The 20,593-nt window shown below is 40.4% G+C and overlaps 1 protein-coding gene across 3 annotated transcripts in view; it reads right to left on the bottom strand.

The window, feature by feature from the left end:
• The window catches only part of LRP1 (LDL receptor related protein 1), a 382,005-nt gene that overhangs the window by 217,856 nt on the left and 143,556 nt on the right, over positions 1-20,593 (bottom strand). For all 3 annotated transcript variants that reach the window (XM_081934411.1, XM_081934412.1, XM_081934413.1), the window contains 2 exons: positions 19,571-19,699; positions 18,690-18,953 (listed from right to left, as the gene is read on the bottom strand). In XM_081934411.1, coding sequence (XP_081790537.1) covers positions 18,690-18,953; positions 19,571-19,699 — 393 coding nt within the window. The remainder of the gene's footprint in view (positions 1-18,689; positions 18,954-19,570; positions 19,700-20,593) is intronic.

Raw genomic sequence — 20,593 nt, 5'->3', positions numbered from 1 at the left:
GCCCCTCTTTCTGAATGCAATCTCTCCTTTTGCGCAATGTTTAAAAGGCATAATAAAACAAACCAGATTACTCAAGCAAATCATCCAGACCATATGTTTTGGATCAAGTCATCTTTTCCTGACCTCAAAGATGCTGATCAGCTGAACTCAAGAGCATGAAGACCCCTGCTCGGAATCTCCTCCAGGCAAATATTTGAGTAATCAAGCACAAACCCATCAACTTCCTGACTCATAAAAGAGGAACCTTTTTATTCCAGTCACTCTTGCCTTCTCATTCAAAACTTGAAATTAATTTTTACACACATGACATTGACTAAGGTTTGGCTGGTACCGTGTTTCTCCAAAAAGACGACCCACCTTGAAAAGAAGCCCTATCACTTTTTTGAGTGCATGCAATCAAATTAAGCGCACCCACAAAATTAGCCCTAATTAAGACCTCGCCCACTCTGGGGTGCAGGGGGGTGGGGCAAGGCACACAGGTAAAAGATAAACTAGAGTGGGGATGGGGGGTAGAGCGGCCCTACTTACCAGGCCTTGCATGCCCTGACACCTGCCTCACCTTCTGCAGCCGTTTGCTGCCACTCGCACGCATTGCCCCAGCCTCCGTTAGTCTCCGGAGCTCTATTATCAACTGCAGGTGCCTTCCGACAGACATCTGAGGGCGAAACGGAGGCTGGGGCGATGCTTGTGAGTGGCGACAAGCGGCTACAGAAGAAGTTGGCCATCAGCGGGCTCCTGCTGGGCGAGGCTGTCAGTTCCACCGTCATGAGTCAATAATTAGAACTCTCCAAAAAGAAAATAAGACCCGGCCTTCTTTTTGGAGAAACACGCTAGATATTGATCAGATGAGCTACAGTAGCTGTTGGACAGCAAGTATATTCTGTCTAAAATTTAGCGGCTTTCAATAAGGGTTTTTTTTTTTAAATGTGCTTAGGGTTTGTGGGGTTGGTGTTCTGTTTATTTTTGATGGGGATGTTTTGTTTGTTTTAAATTTTGGGGGGTAAGGGTTCAGATGTGGTATTTTGCTGTTTCGCCCCAGTTCGGCCAAACCGGTAGTGGCGGTGGCGGGAGGCTCCGCCCACCCACTCAGACGTTATCACGGATGTTCTGCACATGCGCAGAAGGTTCTGAATGGGTAGCGAAGATTAGAGCATTTCATGCTTGGAGGGGGTCAGTCTGGACTTCTGATGACTGCCTGGAGAAGTCCCTGCTATTTTCTTGGAAATATTTTATAGGTGATTTGCCCTTTCCTCCTCCCGAAGGCTGGCCCCAAGGTCATCCAGCTGGCTTTGAGGATAAGGCAGAACTAGAACTCATGGTTTCCTGGTTTCTAGCCTGGTGCTTTAATCACACTACACTGGCTGTCATATCCCAAACAGGACAGGCTAGGATTTTAAATAAAAGAAGAGATAAACTTTCTTCATTTAGGAGGCCAGCATTAAGGGCTGACTCCACATTAATTCCAAGCAGTGGAAGGTATTTATCATGCTGCTTCATTGATTTCACAATATGTGCTTTGATAAATTGGCACGGTTTAAAAACAATTTTGTGTCCTTAGTATACTTTATAGATATTTTGGTGATTTATACCAAGTTCCTTCACACTGAAGAAATTAGACAGCCCTGAAATATTCTTAAAAATACCACCTGAATTCTGCTAAAGGCTCAAGATACAAAGCAAATTAAACGATATGCCAAGCAGCTGTTTCATGAAAAAATGAGAGTAATACCGGCTTTATGATGCAGGTTTATCAGTAGGAAATCATTCCAGTTTCTGATCCCACCTTGAATATGTTACAATTGTTCAGAATAGATACTTCACTACTTTTATTTTTTCTTAGCACTGTTTATACTTGCTGAACATGGCTCCCTTGCCATCAATAATGGACTCAATAGAGGTTTTCCATTTCATTTGGGGAAAAATGAGACTAATCACTTTTCTTTATATTCGGGGAAAACTTGTTTTTCAAGATGGTATTGACCAGAAATTTAGGAAGTTTCATTAGTTGGTTACAAGTAGTTCTAGACTTAAGACTACAATTGAGCCCAAAATTGCTAACAAGACAGCTAAGTGAGTTTTCATGACCTTTGGTGCCACAGCGACATGAATCGTTGCAGTTGTTAGGGTAGTAATGTGGTTATTAAGGGAGGCTGCTTCCCCATTGACCTTACTTGCTAGGGAGTCTCAAAATGCGATCATATGACCCTGGGACACTACAACCTTCATAAATATGAACAGTTACCAAGCGTTTGAATTTTGATCATGTGACCATGAAGATGCTGCAGTAGCTGTGTGAAAAACGGTCATAAGTCCCTTTTTTCAGTGCTGTTGTATCATTGGTCACTAAACAAATGGTTGTAAGTTGAAGGCTACCTGTAACACATACTCACATGACTGCACTCAGACGCAGGAGAATATTGTGGTTTATTTACCAAAAGGCAATTTGTACTGATGCATCTCTTTTTCCTCCCCAGAACCATTGCTTTTGCTTCCTTTTTAATTAACAGCAGTTTTCTATTATATCTAAACTCTATTAGATATAGATAACGGTAAAGGTTCCTGTCGCACATATGTGCTAGTCGTTCCTGACTCTAGAGGGGCGGTGCTTATCTTCGTTTCTTTTTTTTTTTTTAACAAAATTTTTTATTGGTTTTTCAACATTTATAGGGAAAAGGGTAAATGGACAGGTATACAAATTTTGGCAGTTGCAAAATGTGACAGGCGCCCCTCTCTCCATACTCATAGTATACATTTATATATAATGCATTGGTATATAATTGATTACAATCAGCATATTAGTTCTATTACTAAATTCAATCAGATTAGACATTACAGTATAAAATCCAGATATAATTCCATTATCACTTTCGGTCAGTTTATAATAATATGATTTTCTTGTTTATTTTTGTGATCTGAGTCTTCTTGCTATTGCCCCATCTCCCTCCACTGGCAGAGCTCTGGCCCCTCCCGTGTCCTGCGTGTCCGCTGTAGTGTCTCGTGTTTTTTCTAGGAGTGTTTTGTTTTTTTCCATAAAGGCCTGCGCCTCTATGGGTGAATTGATTCTAATTCTTGTCTCCTCCCAGAATATCAGCATACCTTCAGGCATCAACCATCTAAACCACACCCCTTTCTGGTATAATTTATTCGCTAATTGCGAATAATTCTTCCTTTTTTCTCTAATCTTCTTAGGGATCTGCTTCAGAATGGTTATCTCCATATCATGGTATGTCAATGCTTGCCCCCTTTGTACACCCAGAATTTCATCTCTTGTGCTTTTTCTAAGAAATTTAATGTGAACCTCCCTGGGTACATTGTGTATTCTAGCATAAGCTGAGTTCACTCTATAAACCAGGTCTATATCCCACCCCATCTGTTGTTTTTCTTTGTGTGTGTAGTCAGCCAGGATGTTTATCATAATGTCCCTTATGTTTTCCCCATCTTCTTCTATAACATTTTGAAATCTAAGGTAATAGGACATTCTCTCAAATTCTATTTTCATCTGTTGGATGTCAAGATCTTTGTTCCCTTTCTGCACAGCTTCTACCCCCCCCCTCACCTCCTCCACCCCCCCTTCCACAAGATTCAGTCTTTGTGAATTCTTATATATTTGGGCTTGATTTTCTTTAATTTCATCTTTCATTTCCCTTAGTTGTTTCTTGATTTCCTCCTGGCCCTGTAAAATTTGTTGAAGCATTTGTTGAAAGTCCATCTCTGTAGTCTTAGGTTGCATCAGTTCTGTTATCTTTGACTGTGTGGCTGGACTGGATGTTGCGGATGTTGGAGCAGAAGTGGCAAAGCCAGGTTTTCCAGGAGGGGGTCTTTTGGATGCCATCCTTTATAACGTTAGAAGTTCAGTCCAAATATAAGATAAACAGTTAGAAAAGAAGGGTAGCCAGGTGAGTCCGGGAGCAGAAGAACCAGGCAGAAGAGAATCTCTCCAATAAGTCTGGCAATAGATAGAAAATTTCCCCTAGAAAGTTTAAAAAATACCAATCCACAAGAGATTCCTCTGGGAGACACGGAGACAAAGACCGGAAGCCTGAATTTTAAAGGTGGAGTCAGGTTTCACAGTTCATAAAGACAACGGAAGTGTGCCATCTTGCCCTGCCAGTTTTGGGCACAGAGGCATAACAAAGTTTTAAAAAGTTCCAAAAGTCCTCAAATCACAGTAATATGTAGAATTAAATTGAAAAGAAAATCATCTCAGCCTGGGTGAGGCTTCATTCGTTGGCTCTCCCCCCTCCTCCTTCCCCGGGGGCTGAGAGCAAAATTGTTCCTCGCCGCTTGTCCAAGGGGGGGGGGAAAACCCCTCCCTCCAGCCGCACCTCCAAAATGCTCCGAAAGTTATTTTAAAGTTTTAAAAGGCTGAGTAAATCTTCATGCAGAATAAGGGATGAAGAGAGAAGCAACCTCACCGCACTGCAGCTGCTTCCTTCTATTGTTGCATTCTCCAGTCGGCTTATAGCGAGGCGCGAGGTGCAGGAACGCGAAGCGCCCTCCGAGCTTGCTCCCCGGTGCCTTGGGCGCGCGAGAGACCTCCCGCCAGCCGCCGCCGCTGCAGGAGTCCTCCGCGATGCCGCCCCTCCGGCAGGACCCCTCTGCGGGGTGTCCTGTGCCCCCCAAGGAGTGGGGAAGCCCACCGGGGAGCCGGAGCGGGCAAAGAGCTGCCCGCCGCCACCGCTGCCGGAACTTATCTTCGTTTCAAAGCCGAAGAGCCAGCGCTATCTGAAGAAGTCTCTGTGGTCATGTGGCCGACATGACTAAACGCTGAAAGAGCATGGAATGCTGTTATCTTCCCACCAAAGGTGGTCCCTATTTTTCTACTTGCATTTTTACATGCTTTCAAACTGCTAGGTTGCCAGAAGTTGGGACAAGTAACAGGAGCTCACTCTGTTACACGGTGCTAGGGATTCAAACCGCCAAACTGACAACCATTCTGATCCACAAGCTTAGCATCTTAGCCACTGAGTCACCGCGTCTAATGTATAATTATTATTATAATAATTATGTCTAATTATTATATGTAATACATATATTATATGTATTATATTACATTATTATATTATATTATAAAAATAATAATTATTATGTCTAATTATTATATGTAAATTCTAAGCTCAGCTATAATTTTGATTAAATGCATGCCAGACTTCAAATGGGGATAGCAGAATGAGGCTCAAAGAAGCTGCCCCTAAGATCTGTAAACAGGATTTAGCATCCATCATGATTCCAAACTGGCACCAGCAAAGCCTGCCTGAGCAAGAGGTAAACATAGAAGAGAATGTGGTATTCTACAAATGGTCAAAGTACAGAGATACAAAGCCTACCAGCTTTGTGTTCTGTAACCAAGGTTCTCTACAAGATTCCAGAGTGGACACAAAGGACAACTCTATCTCAAAGCCATTCACAAAAGTTTGGAGAGTTTGTATGAAAAGTTTGATAAGCCTGTGAATCAGTGGTGGGCTGCTGCTGGTTTCGGATGGATTCAGGCGAACCAGTAGTCATTCACCTGAATGGCTAAATAGGACAGCATAGCACCATAGCATCGGCGCTATGCTGTCCTATTTAGCCTTGTTTTAGATGCCGTGCACACGCATGCAAGGTGCATCTGCAAGCGGAGCATATGGAAGAGCGCTGAGCACATGTGCAGATGGTGCGCGCTCACATTTTCAGTGCTGGGCAAACTGGTTGTTAATTCATGCGCCATCTACTTCTTCTGTGAATGCAGCCTGGTTGATGTTCAATTTCTACAAGCACTGTAATGATTGAGATGTTATTACCCACCCACCCCCAAAAATCAGGAAGACCAGTCAGATAAATCTCAAGAAACTCCTCTGAGTAACAGAATGATTTCTAACAGCTGCATCTCCCCCACCTGACCCTCAAACCATTCTGACCGCTCCTCTCCAGGCTTATCTCTACAATGGCTTGCTGAGTGCAAAAGGTCTCTGGACTCCTAGCCAGAGGCTGACAAGGAGGAAGCAGCTTCAGCCAGGGGTCAGTTAGGATTCTTATCCTGTCTTGACTCAGTGGAGAAAGAATGGAACAGTTTTCAGGTGAAGGCTAGGTTACATTCGTTTTGTTTTTTAAGGGCTGAAGGCAATTGAAGCAAATTCTTGCTGCAATTTGTCCAGCAATTTTTCTCCACCTTCCCTATTGCTTCCATCTTGTACAATTTCTCATTTAACCAATTATGTAAATGCAGAAGCAGGACCAGAGGTGGGTTGCTACTGGTTCACCCCGGTTCGAGCGAAATTGGGACTGGGTCGCCAAAGCGGTAGGGACGGCAGGCTGGTCACGCCCCCCGAAACAGTTCCCCGGTTACCGCTGCCAGCTTGGTTTTTAATCATGTTTTCCTGTTCATGTTTTCATGCCAATTTACACTCAACTGCACATGCAGGCGCCATGAAGCGGCAACAACGCCGGCAGCAATCCACCCCTGAGCAGGACCATAACTTTACTCAATGTATATTTAGCGACTGTGATTATACTATCAGTAAAGTGATGTAGTGAAATAAACCACCCAAGAAACATTTAAAATAATAGTTGTGGTTTAATGAAACAAACTATCTCTGTAAACTATGAATGGGAACTGATTTATTGAACTAAACTATCTGTAAGATTGTGGCTAAAATGAAGTTCTTTTTTTTTTCTTTTTAAAGAGAGAGAAAGACTCCAGTTTTCTTATAGCCACATTTATGGGACAGACCAATAGGGACACCCCCCCCCCCCCATGGAAAATGCAAAAACTAGATTAGGGAGATTGGGCTCGTTGAATGAGCAGTCCAACTTGCCATTGTGTGAAAAATAAACAAGATAAAATGTAACCATATTGCTAAACTTTCAAAAACTGCCGATGAAAGAAAGAGGGTTTTCCCCCCACCAATTCTCCTCCAGCTAAGATGTTTCCATTTTAATTATAATAATTTTAGGACAGGATTTCCCCAAAAAATTATAATAATTTATTGCATGTCAGTATTAGGCATATGGTGCACACCTTGCTCTCTCTGAAAGAAAATATGAATAAAACTGAGCTAGTCTTTCATGTCTTCTGTGAGTTTAGGAAGTGAAACTTTTTGTTGTCAGGATCCTAGCTGCAAGAACATGTTCACAATATGGGGCTAGCAGGGCAACCTATCTGATAGTTCAGATTACTTTCCCAAGCTGATATTTGAGGGCACAGGGGTCTGTATACCCAGTGGGCTTCCACCTTCTTATTCTGCCAACCTAATATAAATGCATTTGCATTTTCTCGCTATAAACCAGGGGTGTCAAACTCAATTTCATTGAGGGTCGCATCAGGATTGTGTTTGACTTCAAGGGGGCTGGATGGACGTGGCCCGGGTGGGCATGGCCAGCTCGACGTCAATATTATTGGGGGCGCCTGTGGTATCCCGAGCACTCTGCCAGCAAAAATTGAGCTCTGGAGGACCGCACACAGCCCCCCTCCCCAGCTCCATTTTCACTGCCATAGGCACTAGGCATAGGGCGGTCCTTCTCTGTTTCCAGGGCTACCCTGTGGGCCAGGTCTAAGCCAGATTCAGCCCCCGGGCCTAGAGCTTGACATCCCTGCTATAAACCGAATCAAAATCACGTGAAGTATTAACACCGCTTTATAAAGCCTTAGAATACTGCATCCAGTATGATCACTAACAGTGAGGATAATTAACCGGTGGAACAGCTTGCCTTCAGAAGTTGTCAGTACTTCATCACTGGGGGATTTTTCAGTCACTTGTCTGAAATGGGTGTCAAACTGGATAGTCTCACATGACGTATCACTTTTTTGCCTTTGCAGAGCCGGGTGTGGGTGTGGCCTGTTCGTGATGCTTCCAGCCTGCGAGCCATCAGTTTGACATCCCTGGTATAGAGTCTCCTGCTTGAGCAGGGGGCTGGACTAGAAGACCTCCAAGTTCTCTTCCAGCTCTATTCTGATTGATTGAGTTAAGAAGCAGGCACATGATGCATCACTCTGCTGCTGTTGTTCAGTACCACTGCTGTGAGCGATTGTAAATGACGGTGCCGAAAACGCAATCATGGGATCATAGGGTGTGTGTCTATCGGTACTCCAGAACCAGATCCTAAATAGCCTTGTTACTTTGAACGGTCGCTAAGCAACATATTATTAAGCGAGGGCTGTATGTAGGAATTTCAGGAAAATCATATTTACACATTTATATCCATATTGATTTTGTATCCATTCTTGGCATGACTTTACCCCAAGAATTGTGAAATATAGTTTGAAGAGGTAATAATTCTCTGTTAGAATCTCAAGGCTTCTGTTTCCAAGGAGATTTATTGACTCCTAGTCAGCTCAAGCCTATACTCCATATGTATCATTTGGAGAAATCTGTTTCTCACCTTAAGCAATTGGAGATGCTCTGGCTGGTTCAATTGATATTGAACAACGATGCATTTACTACCCAAGAAAAGAAGCAGCTGATAGGGAGCAAAACCCAACAGTCACAAGAAGGAACAGAACCAGAGTTTCAAACATAGTTTCTAGCATTTCTAACAGATCAGAGTTGTGATGGTGTTAGCAAGTCATTGTGGGCGTCCCTGGATTTTAACCTACGGTATTTCCATAAAACATGAAATATGTTCTGTCTGAAAATTATGTGTTTAAGGTAATATAATGTTAAAGCTTTGGTGGTTTGTTTTTTATTCAAATATGGTTTGGGACTAATCAAATCTCTTAACTAGCCCTGGAAGGCATCCATTTAGGAAAGGCTATGTTAATGCGACATTATTATTATTATTATTATTATTATTATTATTATTATTATTATTATTATTATTAATTAGCAGCAGCAGCAGCAACTTTGCTACTTCATCCAAAGTTAATCTGAAAAACAACATATATATATATATGTATGTATGTATGTATGTATGTATGTATGTATGTATGTATGTATGTCTTTGGTTGTTCGGGTTTTCTCCCACGTAGAATTGGAAGTATCTTCACGACGTTTCGATGAAGTCTCATTCATCATCTTCAGGCTGCTGCTTCCGGCTTGGTGCTTCTGGCTTGGTGCTTCCAGGAGCAATGTGAGATCTCAGCCGAACAACCAAAGACATACATACAAACACCCGCGAAAACCTCAGAAAACACATATATATATATATTGCAATTGTGCTGATAAATAAATATATATATTGAGTGTGTGAGTTTTTTTTGGGGGGGGGGAGGTTTGTCTTATACTCCCAAAAATACGGTAAGTAATTTTGAAAATGTATTATAAAATTCTTCCATCAAAGAGCAAGGTATAGGAATGGATGGACAGCTCAGCCGAAGAGCATCAATCAAAGAACATCAGTTCCCTAAAACATTTAGGGAGATTTTTCAAACCCCTGAAGAATCGCTATTTTCCAGTGTAGATTTAATTTTGAAAAATGCGGATTTCTCCCAAATGCCTACCAGGCACATGTCATAATTCACAGTTGTTAGGTATATGTATCAAGCAAGTTTTATTTAAAGAAATGGGATTAAAGAAATAATTGGTGCTATTATTGTTAATTCTACTAAAATATTCACCTTTTAAAAAAGGTGATATGAGTAAAGGAGCAAAACAGCCACAAGAAAGCACCTTTCCTCATTCCCAAATAATGGGGTAAAATAAAGGAAGACTACAGCCAAATTACATTTCCCTGCCTCGGGAATTTTTCTATTTTTAGGAAACATCCTGTGTAACCAACTGTCTCGTTAGTATACAAAATGATTCCAGTGAGATCTGGCTGCTTTCCATGGCATAGTAATTGCTTACTCTGCCCAGTTTTAATAAATAAACAAATATTAGTAGCAATGGACTGCCATAAAAGCTAATTCTCCAGATAATGAGGAGAATCTCAAACAAGCACCTGAATTATGATACTACAAAGAAGTCATTGTGTATAATGGATTGTTTCTAGTATGAAAACCCTATGGCTTCCAAAGATCTCATTGCCCTCTCATTGGGAGAGGCGAGGTACATCTTAAGTTGCAAGCCATATACTAGTCCTAATCAGCAGGTTGCCTGACATTGACTACATCTATTATTTGAATATGGGAAGGAGGCCGGAGGTGGTATGGGAAGGGTTGACAATATTTACAAAATTCCAATTCCTTTCAACCATAATTAAAAGGCTACAATTCCCAGAGTACTATTTAAAACTAACTTGTCTCAAAGCAACGCAAGTATTAACGTCCAGAAAGCATAAATTTATCCACAGCTAAATCAGCAGAGAGGTTAGAAGCTACACAACATTACTTACCAATCGCAAGGATAGGGAACGCTATCTGCCATTCACCAAATGACATTTAAGAAGTTCTTTCTTGTCACCTTTGGTGTAGCAACTTAGAATATGAGGTTAGAATCAGAGTAACCAGGTTGAAGCTCTTTAATTAGATAGACATCTAATGCTAATGATATCTAATCCTGCTTAGGGTTCTGCTATGACATATCAGTTCAGGAACAGAGTATAAAAACAGATGAAATTTTGGGAAGACCTGTACATGTTTTCCCCACCCCACCCAAATGCTCTGTTCTACTTTAACATCAGTTAGTAACTTTGGGGGGGGGGGGGTGTATGGCTATTTCTAAATAAGAAAATAACTAGCAATTCCTTGATCAGGAAGCATAATTGTAGCTGTTCTCTTAAACACTCAACCTATCCTTTCAATATATCAAGATGCTAGGCAACAGCCCAGCACAGCCGATATCCTGTTGATACCAGACACAGGAGAATGCTAATCACTTCAAGGACATAGTTGTATTTATCCTGGTCATCTACAACTTATTATTACCATTCAATGACCCTTTTCAATATTTTATGACTAACCAGTGCTTAAGGAGCTAGAAGTATGTCATTTCCATCTCTTCCTTCAGATTTAAAGGATCCAGGTTATTTTTGCTTGGCAGAAGAATAAGGAGAGACAGCTGTTGGAGAGATGGGGTGGGTGGGGAAGATGGGTATATTTCTGTCTTATTCCTATTTCTTCTAAAATTGAAGAATAAACCTGAAAACCTGCTACCAATTCTTAAAATGGTGCAATAAACTGCCATGTCTGTTTCATTTGAAGAAACAAATCCAAGGAGAATTTTCAAAGCAGGAACTAGGAAAGGACCAATTGTGTTAACATAAATCAATACCGAGTTCTTAGAATATAAGCATAGTGACAAATTTCTGCAGAAACTCCACAGGCATTAAAACACAAACCTTGCTTGGCTGGACCCAAGATCTATCCCATTTACAGGAACAGATTCCCAGGTGGTCTCTCATCTGACAGAAAGCCACCACAGAAATTGAGTGAGTGGGAGAGATATAACCCATTGAAAGAAATCCACATGGCCTTCAGTTTCTATCCCCATAAAGCTAAGCTACAGAAGTGAATGGAACAGGGTGAAGAGAGCAGCACACACAGAATTCAATGTCTGGTCTACTTAAGCCAGAGCTATTGGCAATAGCACAGATTCCTCTTTTGTTAAGGTTCCTTCCTTGCCTGCCTGCTATGAAAAAGATCAAGCCACAAATAATTAGCAACATTTCCTTACAGCATCAGAGCCCAGAAGGCACAACCACAATCTGCACGTCTTATTCTATATGAATCATCCCGATTTCCAAATGGCTTGAGATTGTATTTTTCAATCACTACTTCCAAATTGAGAAAGAGAGTCTGTTTTGCCAAAGGTTATTCAGCACTAAACTAAATAATAAGCAAAAACAATACATGGATGTCACTTGAGCAACCTGAACATTAATAAGGAATGTCTCTGAAATTACACAATTTCCAGGTTGGAGGGGGGGGGGGAGAACAGAAGGGAGAACAATGTCACTGGAGGAAGAGTGAGAGTATGCAACACACCAATGAAAAAGTATATATCTTCTATGTTAAAATCATGTATATGAAGAATAGTTCAAAAAATTAAAGTCTTAGCTTTGCCATAGATTTCCTGGAAAATGATTGACCAATAATTTAGGCAGAGTTTTCCAAATTTTTCTGAAATTTGGCCACATTCCTAGTCTATTATTAAGAGGAAGGCAAGATAAATTAGTTTAATCTGTGAGATGTTTTCCTGAATGGAGTACACATAGAACATTGGTGAATTAGATGCTAGATGTGGCATGGTATACTAATACACACCATAGCATTAGAATAGATATACAGTTTTGCGGGAATATTTTTGACTTTTTCTGTGGATGGATTTAGGAGGAACAACTTTACCATTAATTTTTCTAGGCCACTGATGTCCTAACACAATGTGACAATGAAGCAATCAGAGTGCAATTGCATTTTAAATATGGATCAGAGAGGGTCTCTACGCAAGGAGCAATCAATCTATCAGGCGCTTGGTTCATGAAAAAAAACAAAATCTAACTTGGCTTCTTTTCCAACTGGGACTTATGAACTCTCTCCTGTCCAAGTGTCTCCCAAACCTCCTGTATTTGAGAACTTTAGACAAAAAAGATGCACTGTCAAAAGAAGGCACAGGTGTATCACACATCAAACTCCATTTAAAAACAAAGACACTGAATTAAGACTTCTATCTATTCCTTTAAGAACCTATTTTAATCTTTGCCTCTTGCTTCTTTTTCTATCCAACAATACTTTTTTTATGATAAATTATAGGATGCTGTGAGTTTTCCTGGATGTGGTGTAAGAAAGTTGCCTTGACCCAAAACATTTCACTTCCCAATGCAATAACTGCAAAAAGAAATTTCAGACATCTGTGGTGGCTCAGCACTTTTATTTTTACCCATTCTTAAATGGATTTAAATTGCAGGGCAGTCCTAGCAAGCATACCACATTCAGAGTATGTATACACCAGTCCACAGTTTGGTATCCACTTGTGGTCTACATATGTCAGAATTGTCAAAGAAGATACCGGTATGGCAGCCTTGTTGCTTCAGATTCAGAGACCATCAAATCTGTGTATGTCCTTTTCAAGAAGTAAGTATATCTTTATTACGGTCAAAGACCAGCAATACACATTAGTTTTTACAATATATTAAAAAGTACTGACATTAAGATATAATTAAAAAGTATTGACATTAAAAGTGGAAAATAACATACATGTTCTCAGATTGTTCTGGTTTACCTGGGTGCAATGCTGTTAAGTATAGGAGTAAATACAATGGTCCAAAGATTGTTAGAGATATGTCCAGATAATTGGTACAAGATGACAACTATATTTCTGTAGCCAATTTATTTCTTATGGACATTGCAGCAGCACAGAACTTTGACACTGCATACGTGGTAACCGGGTTAGTGTCCTGGTGGAGAAAGCTTAGATAAAAATTGTCTGCCCTCCCTGGCAATCCCTCTAATAAGGGGAGAATATGTGCAGACCTACGAGCTCCGTATAGCTCGCAGTATAATAGAACATGTGAATTATCTTCCACTTCTCCTTTACCACATATACAAACCCGTTCTGCTATAGGTGTTCTCTTATACCTGCCCTGGAGGAGTGCTGAAGGAAGAATGTTAAATCTGGCTCAGAAGAAATCTATTCTTTGTTTTGGGAAGGTCAGGTCATTTAGATATCTTGCCGATTCCCACACACCCTGTTTGATTCTGTCCCTACTGTGGAGAGGCAACCTATTTAGCTTTTCTTGGAACTCCATATCCTTCATTCTATTAATTGCTTGATCAAAGCCTAGGAACATTAAGAATAACGGTGAGAGCCCATAAGAGCCCAGTTTATGATCAATTGCCTGTTTCCAAGGGGAGGGGAAATTGTCAGTCAACACAAGTGGACAGTCCCGCTGGAAAGGAATGCATTTTAAGCCAATGAATGATCATCACCTTCCAGGCTCTTACCTGAATTTGAGGCATGCCTGTCTCAATTCTTAACTGGGCATTTGAGTTCCATTGGTTGCAGCTAAGATGGCTCGCAGGAATTTGGTTTGTATGGTTTCTAGCAAGTCTTTCTTTGCAAGGATTCCTGTTTGTGCCCCATATAGAATTTGTGCCAATGTTTTGGCCTCAAAAAGTTTTAAGGCAGCAGGTACTAACTGACCTCCACCTGTATAAAATAAATGTTTAATTGCATTTGAGGACCTATTGGCTACTTGCAATGTTTGATCCAGGTGTGCCTTCCATGTCCCCTGCGAATAGAAAATCACCCCAAGGTATCTAAACGTTCTAACCTGTTCCAAACTATGTCCTTCTATTTTCCAGGATTATTGGCTTGGACTTTTAGCAAAAACTAAAATTTTTGATTTATCAAAGTTAAGGACCAGCTTGTTTTGCTGCAGTAGCCAAGTGTTGCCCTAATTGCTCTCTTCAGTCCTACAGGGGTTTGTGAAATGATAGCGGCATCATCAGCATATAAGAGAATTGGCACTTTGCATTGTGCTGTGTTAGGAGGATGGAAATCAGGGTTGTATGTATTTTTGTACAAAATGGTGGAGTACCAAGATATGATCCACCATAGATCTTCCTTCTCTAAAACTGGCTTGTTCATCTTTGATTATCCCCCTTGAAATTAGCCAATCTTGAAGTTTATAATTTATGTGTTTGGCATACAGTTTACTAATAACGCTTAGAAGACTAATGGGTCTATAATTGCCTGGGTCATTTCTATTACCTTTTTAATAAATTGGTATGATAATTGCTACTCCCCAATCTCTAGGCATATGGCCTGTTTTATCTATAAATGTAAACAGTGATGCTAAAAGTAGAGCCCACCAACTGGGGTTCTTTTTGATTATTTCTGCCAGGACATTACCAGCCCCGGATGCCTTATTAGCCTTTAGGGCTCCGATCAACCGGGATATCTCTTCTGGTGTAACAGGGGACCAGTAAGGAGTTTGGTCCAAACTAGCTTGGCTCTCCTTGGTTACATAGTCAGGATCTATATAAAGCTCCCTAAAATACTCTTCCCAGGCATGAATCGGAACCTGATTTGTTGGGGGCAGAGGAGGTTTTCCCAATCCCCTGGTGATGTACCAAAAAAGGGATGTATTTTTTGTCCTGATTGCCGTAATTAGACTATGCCAAGACTCCTTCAGAGCCGCACTTTTCTTTTCTTTTAGAAGGTTCTTATAATGTGCTTTCAGCTGCTTTAAGTAGTAAGTGTGATCCTCAAAGGGGGCACTTTTTTTTTCTTGTATTCCATATTATATATCCTTTTTAGTTGCACACAATCTCTATCAAACCATTTTTTTTCTTTGAAACCAGCCTTTTGGAGTGAGTTAGTGATCTGTTACCGAGAACCGAATTCAAATTTAAAATTAAGGATTCAAACCCCTGTAGGTAAGATCCTCCACACATTTCTTAGTAGAGATATACGTAGCTCCATGGTTTCAGGGGCTAACATCCATTTGGTAACTTCCTTAGCGTTTTTCTCGTTCCATTTAATTTTTACCTGGGTATTTTGAGCCTCTAACCTGGGTAGGTAGGCTGTGCCTGCCCTTAGAGGTTTCTGGTACAATGTGAGAGTAAGGAGTATTGTATTATGATCGCTTTCCAATCGCGAGTCTACCTCCATCTTCTCTACGAACTTCAGGAGGTCATATGAGATTTTAGCACCAGCTAACAGAGCTTGCCATTCTGATGCCTCTTCTCTGGGTGTAGGACAAGGCGTTATTAGGTCGTCTTTCGTTCTTTGAGATGGTGGCTCTGACGTGGGTCGACTCTCTGTTTCTTGGTTTGGTGCTGAAGATGTCATGGGATATTCACACAGGGATGAAAACATCTCCATCTCTACTGGGATCTCTAATACCCCCTTTGGGTCTTGGCTTCTATTTTCCATGATCTTGTATTCATGTAATCCTTTGTCCTCTAGGGGAGAAGTGAGAGGCTCAATTATTGGGGAAACCATCTATAAGCGGCTCTGCTGTGTCCATTGTGACCAATACGGATTTCTTTAAATTTTCTAACTTGTATAATATATTGTCTTGTTCTTTCCTTGGGAGAGCACCAAAAACGTTAATAAGACCAGCTTCTGTGCTGTTAAGTATCTCTTCACTGGGCAGAGCTGGTTGACTCCCATTGTCTTTCTCTCTCTTTTCCAAGGTTGAAAATGAGGAGGAGGCAGCCACTTTGGGAGCTCGCATGTTAGCTATTAACGGAGTAACCCTTTCCTCACCAAAGACTCTGATGGGAAAGATTTGGAAGGGGGCTAAATATGCCTTCATCCTGAATAACATCTGTGGTATGGTGGGGTGTTTGAAAGACAGGAGAATCCATTTCCAATTTGGGGCCTCAGGTAACCACTCCACAGCACGGAGATCAATCATGCCCGTGACAGTGAAGAAGCTGGCTTAGAGAATTTAGTATTGCACTTCTGGAATTCCAACGTCCATAATTAAGTCCGTTCATATGGATTCTAAAAGCTATCCTTTGGGTTTGTAGTGAGCGACGTGATTGTTGTAATTGAGGGAGGGATGCTTTCCTGATTTCTTCTTTATTGATACCTTTTCCTCTCGTTGCCTTGTCTGGGGAGGGACTGTTTTTCTGAGAGGACCGCCACCTTTTATCCGACTCTTTAACTGTTTCTCTGGCTCTTTGCTCTTTTTCCTTTTCCTTATCCTGCGTACGGGAGTTAACCAAGTCTTCTGCAAGAACTTTAGTGGGGGTACCTGGGGCCCGATATTGTACTTGAAGAAAAACAGCTAAATCTTTTTTCAATGTCTCTACATCATGTTGGATGGCAATTAATTGTTCAAATATTGAAACCACTGTTTGCACTGTGAGAAGGCATTGCTTTGCCATAAACTCAGTGGAATTTTCCCAAGGTAAACTCTCCGTACTCTGAATTATCTGGTTGTTGGTCGCCTTTTTTGTCTTTAGCTCAGCCTCCATATAGGAAGTTATTGGGCTAGTTGTTTGAGAGAAGAGCTGGCTTTCAGTTTGTCCGTCCCCCCCCCCCCCCCGCCAGATCAGGAAAGTCTAGTAAATGCTGTTTTGCCAAATCTTTTTGCCAGTCCCATTCTAATCTCTCCAGATTGTTGGGGATTGGGGGGGGGGGTTAGTTTTACTTACAGATCTCTTGCCAACAAAGAGCCCCTCAATTCTTGGTTGTTTTGCTATCTTCACTGGAGGGAGAGATCCTGGACTGGTGCCATGGGCATTTCTTTCTTTTTCCCATGCTTTTTTAATTCTCGGCAGCAACAAAAGATTTTGTTTGTATTATGTTCTACGCTGTTATTTCCACCAAAAATGTTAATTAAATAAAAAAAGGATCCAATGGGAGTACTAAGAATTGATATAAAATAAAACCGGGAGGCACTACTGCAAACACGCTCAAGCTGCACCGGCTGCAGCTCCGCCCCCCCCCCCCTTTTCAAGAAGAAATACTACCAATGACTAAAAATAAATACAACTAAACTGAAAGAAATGAAGAATCCAAAGACTCCATCCAATCCCTGTGAGATACAGTATATAGTGTAGAACAGAGGTCCTTAACCCCTCGTCCATCACCCAGTCCCGGGTCGCAGCCCATTTGCAACTAGGCCACAGAAGTGGTGGGCAAGTGCAAAGCTGCATTTGTAAAAGCCGCACACGCACAAAAAACATCCCATCTTCCCTCCCCCCCCCCCCCTCAACACTGGCTCCACTGGCCGCCAAACCAGAAAGGTTGGGAATCATTTGGTAATTATTTTGTCATCTTTTTTATATTGGGCCACTGAGTGATATTCTCATACATACATTTTGGAAGATCTCATTCAGAGTATATTTCAGGTTATATTTCTTTTCAATTCTACTAGATATTCTCTTTAGGTCCATCTCTTATTGTACCTTTTAACAAAATAATAATCTAAAAATGTGTTCTTTATATCCCAGACCATATTATATACTTTAGTCAGTGAATGAGACTGAGAGCACAAGTAAATTTACTCAGACATGATTGAGAAGTTGAACTGTAGTTATTTTCATCAAGGTAGAACTATGAAGATCTACAATTCCCTAATCCCAGCTCTAGATTAAAAATTATGGAGTGTCCACTCTGCTACAGTTATTTCCTTGGTTCTCCACTTATATTTTCTTAATTCTCAGGTTCTGCAGTTTAATCAGGCACGAGTTTTAGATTAAAAATAAAATCCATCACATTTTGATAAATTAAAAAGATTAAGAATTCTTTATGATTAAGAATATTCATCCCCTGTGGACTGTTTTCCATTCTTTTCAGGCGAGATTTCTTCATTATAAAACATAAATATGCAAATAACTTCAGGCCTATGAACAGATATTTTCCAAATGCTTCCTCTTTTGCTTCTCTGATTCATTTCAGTTCGTGATAAAATAAACAGCAAAAGTTTTGCCAACCAGGGAGATACAATCCTATAGTTATTGGTCAGGTGGTATAGGAGCCATAGGATTCTGTGGTGCTTCCTGTTCCCAAATGGAGATTGACAGAGAGTGAATTTGCTAAGAAATCCTTCTTCAGATCTGTCCAGCAATAGAAAGAGTGAGAAGGAGGATTTCTGTAGGAAGATCAGGAGCAGGTAAAGGAAGCTATGGGGGTTACTATATCCAAAATATTTTTCTTTCACAGCCATATGTTAGAATCAGAAAACCATAAAATCTACAACAACTGGCATAAACCAACAACTATTACACACAGAAACCAGAATTTTAGAAAATCAACCATATTACCTCTTTCTTTAAAGTCAACCAGCCCTTTGTATCTTAAGCATCAGATATCGCTCCATAAGAACAAACTGTAATTCTATTTGGTGGTATTGAAATAGAATAAAATGCTACCTACGATGCAAGTTGAGAGAGATGTTGATAGTCCATTCCTCAACAAACCCTTTGAGGTTAGGGATTTTGGCACATTTGAGGACCGTCTGGGAGGAGCTGTCACCAACATGGACCCAGCAGACTGTATCTTCTATGTAGTTGAAATCCATGGCAGTGGTCTGTTTGGTGCTAGTTGGGCTGATGTTAGAGACAGGCCCACCATTCAGGTAGGTGGCCATGATGTTCTGAGAATTGGCAATGAGTAGGATGGGTGGTCGTTCTACTGGTTCTGAGAAGAAAAGAACATCCAATGGAGAAGGATAGTCAAAGGGAAGGTCACATCAGTCTTCAAAGACATACAGAGGATATACTTTCCAAATGTGCTTGCAAAGGAAACCTCAAAGTAACAAAGACCAGCAATGTGTATACAGGGTGAGTTCTTTTCAGTAACATTAAGAAGACCAGCAAAACCTATGTGGAGACTTTTAAGCAAGGGAGATCAGAAAAAGAAACCTGCTGTCACAGGAGCAGATTCTCATGCTGGCATTCTTCCTATCACAAATCAAAAAGTATGCACAAAAAATGCAAAAGGAGCACAAATTGGGTACTTGCGCTTCTTATAAAAACAGCAAATTACTAGCAAGCCAACTTCATTCAAGGGAGTAAAATTCAAGATTTTAGGAATACAGAGCATTTCATGTGATTAACATTTTCAAAAGTTTCTGAAAATTTTTTAGACAAATTGAGTAGTCATTTTTGCTACAGAAACCAATAAAAACAAATAGCTGCTTTTTCACCAGACATATGTATATTTGTGAGAAATCAAATGGAGCTTTGGCACTTAAAAATAAAGTGGCAGCCATGGCCTACAAAATATTCAACCAGGAATAAAAAGAAATGATGTACCATTCTTGGCTTTGCAAGATTTGTGATCAGGCTGGAGCAGATATCCCTCAACGCAACTGCAGGTGTAGGAGCCATCATGGTTAGTGCAGGTTTGGCTACAGGTACCATAAATAGAACACTCATCAAAATCTGATGGAATTAAGCAAAAAAAGGACAATTAAAGAACTTCAGGAGAGAAATACTTATTTTAGTTACTGTATTTACTAAATTTACACACCATTCAATCCAAAGCATCTTACACAAAGAATAAAAAAATACATTTTAAAAAAACCAACTAACAAAAGTGCCCAGAAGAAGATACATTCAAAGTAAAAATGCTGAGTAGTAGTAGTAGTAGTAGTAGTAGTAGTAGTAATAGTAGTAAAAGTAGTAGTCTTTGCCTGTTAAATTTATATCCATCCTTTCCTGCAGAATATCAAGATGGCACACACACCTTGCTCCAATTCCCCTACAGCAACAGCCACCTGTCATCATTGACATGGTCTTCCACTCACCTGGCTGAGCTGGTGTACAACTTGGGGTTTCCCCTGGACTCCCAGTTCCTGCTCAGAGAGCAGGTGGCAGCTGTGGGGGGGGGGGGGGGGGGCTTTGCACAGATTTTATTTTTCATTTTTCTTACTTGCATCTTGAAATTTATTTTCAAAATCAGTTTTATTCTTGTCTGATAAATCTTGTTCTTCTTCCATAACATTTTTTAAACATAGCCTATAAAGGTAGACACTCTTAAAATTAACTTTTAGGTCCAATGTTCACAAATATCCTTCAGTGTGTCTAATATTAAAATATTTTGTTTCATTCTGTATTTTGCAAGTTGACTTTGACCGATCTTCTCTTTAACTGTAATCTTTAATTCCTTCTAGTTCTCTATTTTTAAAGCCCTTATTTTGTTATGTCTTTTTTAAACAATCAAAACAAAAGCATTTTCCCATGGACATTATTATTTATAATTAGTTCCAAAATCTTATTTCAAAATTATCTGTCCTCTGAGTAAATTTATAACTTTCTAAAATCAAAATTTTGGTC

Source organism: Natrix helvetica (assembly GCF_964273705.1).
Source record: "Natrix helvetica genome assembly, chromosome: 1".
In the NCBI taxonomy this organism is placed as follows: domain Eukaryota; kingdom Metazoa; phylum Chordata; class Lepidosauria; order Squamata; family Natricidae; genus Natrix; species Natrix helvetica.
Note: the sequence above shows the minus strand (reverse complement) of the source record. Positions and strands in the feature narration are given on the sequence as shown.